Source organism: Dendropsophus ebraccatus, chromosome 1, assembly GCF_027789765.1.
Source record: "Dendropsophus ebraccatus isolate aDenEbr1 chromosome 1, aDenEbr1.pat, whole genome shotgun sequence".
Taxonomy (NCBI): domain Eukaryota; kingdom Metazoa; phylum Chordata; class Amphibia; order Anura; family Hylidae; genus Dendropsophus; species Dendropsophus ebraccatus.
Window position 1 is genome coordinate 163729317 of NC_091454.1, and position 10864 is coordinate 163740180.

Consider the following 10864-nt stretch of genomic DNA (forward strand, 5'->3'; position numbering starts at 1 on the left):
GGAAGTCTTCTTAACAGGAATGAACTCTTACCTTTTTATGTGTACAAGATTTCATTATCCTAGGGAGGTTTTCTAACATTTTTATTGTTGATCTAGTGTGTGATAGGTAATGCTTTGGGTTGCCGAAGCATGTGAATATACTATACCCCTTTTGGCTAGATGTGTTCCAGATAAGAGATAGATATATTATATCTCTCTCTCTCTCTCTCTCTCTCTCTCTCTCTCTCTCTCTATATATATATATATATATATATATATATATATATATATATATATATATATATATATATATATATTATAACGTCCTATTCTAATCTATGGGGGGTGGAGGCCGTTGTTAGCATCTGTCATCACAGCCTACGAAACCTTATCTTTGTATATATGTTTATGCTGCTGGTTATGTTGCCGGTTTCCCCTTGCCGATCATACATCATAGTGCATATTTGTCTTCTGCATGCTGCTCTGTGATCTGGCATGTGCAAGAAAAACAATCTTTATCCCAGGCTGGTAGTGTCACAGAGGTGTGTCTGTGACATTATCAGCACCCGCCTCAACTTTCAGTCGTCAGGATAGCCCCCGCTGTCAATTCCGGAGAAGGCGGGATGGCAGCCTGGAGATATAGCAGCGGCCAGAGAGCATGGTGGGCAGAGGCTGTGCGGGGCGGGTGCTGACACACCTCTTGTGACACGGTCAGCCCCCTTGAATAAAGATTTGTTTTATTTAACATGCTGGATCACAGAGTAGTGCAGAAGGTAGGCACTGCTCGTGTGATCGACAAGGGGGAATATATGTATATCCGTGTGGTCTGTTTCCCATTAAATAAATAAATTCCATAAGACATAGAGCATTAATTTGTTATGTTATGCAAAATGTGTGTTCTCTCTTTGTCTCCATTGCCATTTTATTTCTAGAAAAAAAAAAGACATTTAAACTTGTAAATAAAGTCCATGCATGAGTGTTTCTGGTGACTGATACTTACTGTCCCCTTTTTCCTTTAAAGACTTGAAGAGGAATGACTACACACCTGACAAAGTGATATTTCCTCAGGATGAACCTCCAGAATCCTCAACCGATCCTGATGGTTCTACCAAAGAGTCAAAAAATTCTATCCGTTTAATGCTGTAACTGAGAAGCCAGATGTGGTTGACATTTCTTAAACCCTCAGAATGAGTTGGGTATTGCACACATGTGCATGCTGCTAGGAGTCTTATTTTATTTTCTCTTATTTGTTTTTTTTAATGTCTACATATTTTTAAAGGGGAGGACCTTACATGAAAAGTCCTACTATGTAAGTGCAAATCCAGGTTTTCAGAATGCCTTGTGTAATAGCTGGGAAAGTCCATGATGCATCCTCTGGGTTTTCCACCTGCCCACGGACATGCATTGGTAGCAAACATGACATGGTGACTTGAGTTTTAACTGTGTATAGTGGCTATATTTTATATATTTCAATTTTACCAGTTGTTTAGTAAAGCCATGATCAGCAGATGATAATTGTATTTTAGAACAAATGGGAAAATGTCCCTTCAAGTTGCCTTGTAAAGAGAAGTGCTTTTCTAGTATATCTTGTTTGCTTCAGAAGTTCTCTTCCAAAGACCTCAAACTGTACAACCTGTATATCAACCGAGAATGTACAAAATCTCTTAATTTTTCAATGTATTTAAATGTATGTACAAAGATCTTTATTGTTATGTGGTACCTGTTTTAATGAATTACTGAGGTGGTTGTAAATTATGAGAAAATGCAATGCAACATGGCCAATGAATTGTAATCTAAATATTCCCAGTGTTGAGAGAGTTTATGTCAAGAGCCTTTTTTTTTAAGGTACTATATGCAGGTTTTAACTAAAGAACGAATAATAAAGTTCTATACATTTTTACTCTGTAGTGTATCTTATAGATACAATACTTATAAAGGCACGAACAAATTAGCTGTTAAAATTGTTTTATGTTGCTGGGGAAAACGAACTATACTGTATACATTTTATATATCATTTAAATCTTTTAAAAAATCTAAAATAAATTTATTCTTCACACAAAGTTGTGTTTCTTGATGATTTGCTGTATGTTCATATATCTCAGATGTCAGATATATATCAGATGTCATATATCTCTAGCTTTTTCACTGTATTTTATACATCATGACTTTAACCCTTAGGGGAGACAGCGATTTTTCATCTTTGCATTTTTGCTCCTCGCATTCTAAAATTCATAAGTCTCATTTTTTTCAACAAATGTCACTTAAAGTGACTGTACCACCAGGCCCAGGCTGAAGCACTGGAGGCGGGCCGACCCACCCCCAGTGGGAAGAAACCCCAGCCCCTCCATGACGTGACTCCTCCATTAGAATCAATGGAACCCTATCATAAAGGGGCTAGGGTCTCCTCCCACTAAGGGTGGGTCAGCCCGCCTCCAGTGCTTCAGCATGGTTCTGGTGGTACAGTCACTTTAAGGCTATTTTTAGGGCTATTTTTTTTTTTTTTTTTTTTTTTTTTTTTTAAGTGAAACTAAATGTAGTTTGTAATGCATGGCAAGATGGAAAGAAACAATTTTTGAAAAAAAAAATTGGGGGGGCTTTAATTTTGTGTGCGACCAATAATGGTACATCTTAATTTTTTGGGCAATTATACACGCTGTGATAGCATAAATGTTTATTTGATTATTTGTTGACTGTTTTTCATTTGGAAAAATTGAAATGGGGGCAAGAGTTTTTTTTTCTATTCAACAAAAAATATATACTTTCTACACGTTTTAGCTTTCTCATGAGGAAGCAATGATCAGTATTATGTGCGATTTGGACTGATGATAGAGGCAGCAGGAGAAGCCTCTGTCAGTCGATTGCACTGCAAAACCCACACACAAGTGTGAGGCTTGCTGCAGATGAAGAGGAGATCGGGCATTGGGAAACCACCGAAATTGATGATCACCACTGATACACCATTTGACGCCTTTAAAGCTACTTAAGTTTTTAGACTTGAAAACAGGATCTATGGGGTTAATTCTCGCCTGCACCGCAATCGTCCGGCATAAAGCAGCAGCCCTCTGCTATACGTTGTAACAGAAGGCTGTCCATTATAACAGTAGGTCAGCTTCCAATCTCCAGTTATATCCGTCATAGGGGCGGGTCTGTCACACTACCTGTCTCTTCCAGAATGATTAACCTGCTCATGGAAAAATCCTGTGCTGCTGAAGATGAGACAACTTTCATTCTGGAGGAGTTTCCCTTTAAATCCCAGAGACTTGGCTTTCAAATAAGTGTATGCACAAGTCTTGGTGCAATACTGGCTTGCAGCACATGGAGTAAAAAAAAAAATGTACTTTTTGGTCTTGCATAAGGAAATGGGTGAAAGGTTGTTACTGGCAGTAGGAAGAAAGATCAGTCTGTTTATAATCATCTCCTGGTCTGTACAGCCATTCAGGCAGGGGCATACACAAGGCATTTTCTCTCCTAATAGAGAGGATGCAGCTACTATGTGTTACATTTAGGTATTTTTTTTTCTATTTTTCCTTTTTCTTTATTGCCTTTTACCTGTGCCTTATCAACTTTTTATGTGTGTGTGTGACTCAAACATCTACAAACATCTGATATGTAGACACACCAGTCACTATCTGATTGTTACAAGGCACAATGACTGATAAAAATGGACATGTTTATTTAGCAATGTAGTTATATTTAATCATGCATAAATTAGCCATTGCTAACTACTAATAAACTATTTGTCTAATATCGTTCAGTCCGTTTATGTCAGTTTATGGACTCCACAATATTTCTGAAGGTGTCTTGTGGCATCTAGAACCAGATCTTTTTTCAAAAACTTCCCTACATTTGAAAGCTTATGTTCTTCCTGCCTTTTTATAAATTACCCTATTTATCAAAAATTCATCCTAGGAAAATGGCCTTAAAGTCTCGGCCACTAGGGGTCTCCCTCTCATGCAGTCTGCTGTGCACAGCCTGTTAAGGCTAATCTTTCTCTTTTATAATATCCTGAGCAAGACAGATTGTATGCTTCACCCACAACTTCCTACAATGTGCTCTCTGAAGGAGAGGGGAATGAGAGAGCATGGACTTGTGTACCTGTCATTGCAGCAGCAGGGTTTATTGTAACAATTTCTGCTGTCTATTTAATTTGCTATGATTATATAGCACCTTGCAAAGCCAAAGCATCTAACTGTGCTGCTGCTGATTTGTTTCATTTCTTCTCACACTGCAACTTACAAAGCCAGTGCATCAGTAACCTCTTCTCCCTTCACATATATTGTAGTGTGTGACATAAAAAAAAAAAAATTAAAGGCTGGGGGTGCGGGAACATAATAAACAAAGTATACTTACCTATTCTCGTGTAACATAGCGCCGCTCCAGGGTCCAGTTGACAGCCACCGGCCTGATGCAGTCACTGACTGGCTGAGCGGGCAATTGCTCAGCCGGGCCATGACATTTCAGCTGAAATGAGTCTGATATGTAACCTACCCAGACTTCAGCTGCATATGACAGTTGGCGGCTGTCAACCGGAACCGGGAGCTGTGCTACAGAGGCATGAGGACTGGAATTATACATTGTTTAAGTTCCCGCACCCCCCAGCTGGCCATGCTTTTTTATTTTTATAGGACATCCCATTTAACCCCAGCACAATGCAAGTCTGTACAGTGCACTTTCACAAACACTGTAATTGTGTAGCAGTAGCAAATGTGTTGTGCTGTGATTGGATAAAGAAGTTCTCCCTCCCCACCCATTGGTGTCCAGGTAGCTGTAGTTCTCTCCTCCCCCCCCCCAGGGGTGTCCTGGTAGCTGTAGTTCTCCCCCCCTCCCCCAGTGGTATCCTGGTAGCTGTAGTTCTCCCCCGCCCAGTGGTGTCCTGGTAGCTGTATTCTGCTAGATAGGCTCTCGCTTACAGAGCCTATTATAAGGGGGGGGGGGATTTTGCTAGGGAGAATCAGTGTGAGTATTATGGCTAACCTTTTATTTTACCCTGGGGCACCCCTACTGAATAATATTAAAAAAAATACAAAAGAAACGTCATTCAGTGACTCACGGGTCATGTCTTTGATATCTTTGATGTCTTTGATGTCTTTGAGATGTCACTTTCCCTTTTCTTCTCCATCTGACCCAGACCACCATGATGTTTTCTTTCAGCTACAATTCATCTCTCCAGAACCTGCCAGACAAACGGCTTAGACTCCATAGCACCTGAGGCAAGGAAAAGTACTGTGCCCCCCAATGCCCCTAGCATTGTAGTAAACCCCCAGTGGTGTCCTGGTAGCTTTAGTTCTTCCCCCCCCCCCCCCCCGCCCCTGTGGTTTCCTGGTAGCTGTAGTCCGACACCCCCCCCCCCCAATTCGGCATGTAGGAGACATATTATTGCTTCCTTTATTTCACCCATTACTTTGAATCCACTTCTGGTTTTGTGAGACCAGCATTGCTCTAAACAGGGTGTCAGCATGGTTATGGAGATTAACCTCTTACCGGGATCCTCCACATGAATAAATATAATATGCATGAAAATCTAGCATCCCTCACATATATACAAATAATACGATACAACATGCAAAAATAATAATGAAACGACACAGTACATAGAATAATGTGTACAAATGAATATAGCATGCATGCAATGATGTACAAACCAAAGTAAAGGGCTGTGAGGCGATGAGAGTGACCCCGGTACTAACCCTACCCAACGTGTTCCGTCAGCAAAGTGCTGACTTCATCAGGGGTCTGTGCTACAACTCACAAAGTAGATTGTTTTATATCCAAAAGAAAATGAATGTACCAATCATCAACCAGTTACGGCAGTACTCACAGGTGGAACATCAATATCGCCGCCACCGGTGTCCAACATGGCCCCCAAACCGGAAGTAAAAGCTAGTATAATGCAATAACCGGAACTTGCTTCTGTCATGTGATGAGTTCACATGACGTGATAGCGTCTCCGTCATCACAGTTGTAAACACTCTGGTCCATGGCCCATCCCTAAGCATCACATGACTCCATGATGTCACCCCATGACATGATCTAAATATGTAAAGCTCTTATGCCATCAAAACAAATAAATGAACACAGCAACCCTAAAAGCGATCGTACGCTACTGGAGATATCAAACCAAATCTTGGGTATGGTCAGTGGGCCCACATGGAAAAAATTATGTAAACATAATATGATGGCCTGCCCGGATCGTCACGTTGCGTCCGAGCGCTGTCATCATGGACATGTATACATGTGTGCCCTCGGACAGATAGAATAATATAGAGAAGAAATGTTCAAAGGCATCTGAGTCGATATAATGGTAAACACAATATAATACAATGTAAGATACAATGGTATATATATCCGCCCCCTGGTAATATGTGCTGCAGCAACCTGTAATAACGGTTAGCATTATAGATTCTAAATACATAATTAACATTCAGCAGACTCCGGCCAACGAATTTAAAACCCAGTGTCGGACTGGGGTACCTGGGGCCCACCAGAGGAAATGATCCTTGGGGCCCACCAAAGAAGAATCGGTAAAAAGTGATATACTGACCCGGCCCTATCCTGGATTCATCTGGATCTGCGACAACTCCCTTGTGAATGACATGTTTTCAGTTGAACTATAACTCTCAGAATACCCTACAATTATGAAGCTTTAATGAAGGGTATGTTGGGAGTTGTAGTTTCAGACAGAACAAACCTTTAATAATTGATTGTTGTGCAGAAGCTTCTGGTGGCCGTAATCTGTTACAACCATCAGCCCTAAAGGTCCAGCACTATATGTCTCTACAGTGGCAGCTCATATGTACTACAACTCCAAGCATATCTTGAGGGATGCAGACTATCAGTAAATGCTTGGAGTTGTAGTGCTTGCAGCTGTTGTACCTGGAGGATTCTTGGTGTATTGTATACTGAAGGCTTTGTGGAAGATCAGAATACAGTTATGTGGGGGCTCAGTGTGTGGAAGTGACCCCAGAAAAGCACTAAGATATATATATTATCACCATACTGTACCTCTCAACATACCATCACACTGTTACTGACCAAATCATCCATCATCATACTACTACCCCCTTCATCCTCCTGCACCTACATCATCATACTACTCCTCTCATCCTCCTGCTCCTCCATCATCATCCTCCTGCACCTCCATCATCATAGTACTACCCCTCTCATCCTCCTGCTCCTCCATCATCATACTACTACCCCTCTCATCCTCCTGCTCCTCCATCATCATACTATTACCTCCTTAATCATCCTCCTGCACCTCCATCATCATAGTACTACCCCTCTCATCCTCCTTCTCCTCCATCATCATACTACTACCCCTCTCATCCTCCTGCTCCTCCATCATCATACTACTACCTCCTTCATCATACTACTACCCCTCTCATCCTCCTGCTCCTCCATCATCATACTACTACCTCCTTCATCATACTACTACCCCTCTCATCCTCCTGCACCTCCATCATCATAGTACTACCCCTCTCATCCTCCTGCTCCTCCATCATCATACTACTACCCCTCTCATCCTCCTGCTCCTCCATCATCATACTACTACCTCCTTCATCATACTACTACCCCTCTCATCCTCCTGCTCCTCCATCATCATACTACTACCTCCTTCATCATCCTCCTGCACCTCCAAGATCATACTACTACCCATTCATCTTTCTGTCCCTCCATCATCATACTACGCCCTTTATCATCATTCTACTACCCCCTTCATCCTCCTGCCCCTCCATCATATTACTACCCCTCCATCATCCTCCTACCCCATCATACTACTACCCCCTTCATCCTCCTGCCCCACCATCATATTACTACCCCTCCATCATACTACTACCCCATCATACTACTACCCCCTTCATCCTCCTGCCCTTCCATAATCATAGAAGTACCCCCACTCATCCTCCTGCCCTTCCATCATCATAGTAGTACCCCCCTCATCCTCCTGCCCTTCCATCATCATAGTAGTACCCCTCTCATCCTCCTGCTCCTCCATCATATTACTACCCATCCATCATCCTCCTACCCCATCATACTACTACCCCTTCATCCTCCTTCCCCTCCATCATCATAGTAGTACCCCCTCACCCTCCTGCCCTTCCATCATCATAGTAGTACCCCCTCATCCTTTTGCCCTTCCATCATCATAGTAGTACCCCTCTCATCCTCCTGCTCCTCCATCATATTACTACCCATCCATCATCCTCCTACCCCATCATACTACTACCCCCTTCATCCTCCTGCCCCTCCATCATCATAGTAGTGCCCCCTCATCCTTTTGCCTTCCATCATCATAGTAGTACCCCCTCATCCTTTTGCCCCTCATCAGCATACCAGTATCTCCCTCATCATTCTACAGCCACTCCATCTGTATTTAAAACAACAAACAGATATACTTACCTCACCTGTAAGGTTCCTCTTGTGCCCCAGCGACTCCTCTCCCCACTCTGCTTGAGTGAGAACAAACTCCGGAGGGGGCGGGGCTTCCCGGGACTACCCAGGACATGGTTTTACCGGGGCTGTCTCCTCAGAGTCGGGCAGACCCGGCAAAACCATGTATTTATCCTGCTGCAGCTGGGGGCCCACTGAGGACAGGCAGCATCATCCTATGGCTGTCTGGGGGCCCCAGCTGCTGGACAGGCAGTGGGAGTGGGGGAAGGGCCCACCGGAGGATCCTCCGGTCCTCCGGTGGCCCAGTCCAGCACTGCACACACCATCCCCATTTCCCCCCATTGAGTAGTGTCTAAAAAGATATATTGTGTATGTGTCAAAGTATAAGTGGAAAATGACCCCCCAAACAACCACAAACCCCTGAGACCCTACACACACACACCCACCCACCCACCCCAACCCCCCGGAAACAATACACACACACGTGTCACACACACCCCACCCCCCACCCTGTGAACCGCCCCTGTGGAAAAAGTGCAAAGAAAAGATGCCCACTTGTACTAATGTGAAAAATAGAACTGAAACTATGCTGAATGATAAATAAAAATTACTTCTTATAAAACCCAGAGAAGAGCAATTCCTCATTGAGTCCCCGTGGTGCCATAGTCTCCAATTGGAAAATCCAGCGTGCCTCTGATCTCAATAGGGCTCCCGTCGTGTCACCACCCCTAATATTGGAGGAGATCCTATCCAGTCCCACTATCCTCGTACCTTCATATCTCCCCTGATGGTATCGCAAGTAATGATTAGCCACAGAGGTCAGTGTCTTGTCTTCTAAGATATGTCGTCTGGCCAAAGAGATAGTAGAAAAGTGTTTTTGTACTCGCTTTCTGAGTTCCTGTGATGTCTGTCCCATGTACATTTTCTGGCATGGACAAAGTAGTGCATAAACCACATTTTTGGTCCGACAGTTGATAAAATTTCAGAGATTCCATCGTCTCCTGTAATGTGAGAAAAAATGATCGTCAGCAATAAGGAACTGGCACACATTGCAACCCCCACATGGGTACGTGCCCAGCTGTCTTGTTCCAGACCCCAAAAAGTTTTTTGCCCTTGAAAAATGGCTCTGGACCAGCATATCCTTCAAATTGCGAGATCTACGTGCTGTTATGGTAGGTGTATCATGGATATGTCTCCGGATCTTCTCATCCGAGGTCAAAATTTGCCAGTATGGGGTCAACAACTTATACAGGTCAGACCACTGATTATTATACTGGGTTATCAATCTTACCCTGTTATCTTCTGTCCTTGACCGTGGTCTCAGAAGATTTTTCCGGTCCGCTCCAAGGGCGGCAGTATGTGCCCGAGATATCAAGCGTTTGGGGTACCATTGTGCCTTAAATCGATTAGTCAGATCCCTAGCTGCTGTGCCATAATCACTTACCTGGGTACAGTTACGACGGAGTCTCAAAAATTGTTCATTGGGTATTCCTGCTTTAAGATGCTGCGGGTGAAAGCTGGTCACTTAACATTAAGCCCTTGTGTCATAGTTACATAAGGCTCTGTATACTATTTTGGTCTTTTAATATTTAGCTCTTGCTGATGGATTAGGGGTGCGGCACACTCATATTTACGTATGACTTATAGGTCACAATATATTGCACATTTATTGCAGATTGGTGATTGGTACTAGCTTTTACTTCCGGTTTGGGGGCCATGTTGGACACCGGTAGCGGCGATATTGATGTTCCACCTGTGAGTACTGCCTTAACTGGTTGATGATTGGTACATTCATTTTCTTTTGGATATAAAACAATCTACTTTGTGAGTTGTAGCACAGACCCCTGATGAAGTCAGCACTTTGCTGACGGAACACGTTGGGTAGGGTTAGTACCGGGGTCACTCTCATCTCCTCACAGCCCTTTACTTTGGTTTGTACATCATTGCATGCATGCTATATTCATTTGTACACATTATTCTATGTACTGTGTCATTTCATTGTTATTTTTGCATGTTGTATTTTATTATTTGTATATATGTGAGGGATGCTAGATTTTCACCCCCCATAAAGAGCTGATAGAGAAGTTGGAGAAAATTGGACTTAATCCCTGGATAGTTCAGTGGATTTGTGGTTGGCTGAAGGATAGATATTAGAGGGTTGTTGTTAATGGTGTATATTCCGAGCAGAGACTGGTTACAAGTGGTGTGCCACAAGGGTCTGTTCTGGGTCCTATTCTTTTTAATATGTTTGTAAGTGACATAGGAGAAGGGTTGGTAGGTAAAGTTTGCTGACGACACAAAAGTGCAATAGGGTTGATATTCCTGGAGGTGTCAGTAATATGGAAAACGATTTAGCTTTGCTAGATAAGTGGTCCAAACAGTGGAAATTGAAGTTCAACGTTTTAAAATTCATAATGCACTTGGGGAGGAGGAATCCTCTATCCGAGTATCACATCGGCCGTACTGTGTTGGAAAAGACTTCAGAAGAGAAGGATTT

At 42.8% G+C, this 10864-nt stretch overlaps 1 protein-coding gene across 1 annotated transcript in view; it reads left to right on the forward strand.

The window, feature by feature from the left end:
• Nucleotides 1-2033, forward strand: part of TRPM7 (transient receptor potential cation channel subfamily M member 7) — a 73643-nt gene extending 71610 nt beyond the window's left edge. The window contains exon 39 of the mRNA XM_069983411.1: nucleotides 1001-2033. Within this exon, the coding sequence (XP_069839512.1) occupies nucleotides 1001-1125 (125 nt within the window). The 3' untranslated portion in view covers nucleotides 1126-2033. The remainder of the gene's footprint in view (nucleotides 1-1000) is intronic.
• Nucleotides 2034-10864: the final 8831 nt, after the last annotated feature.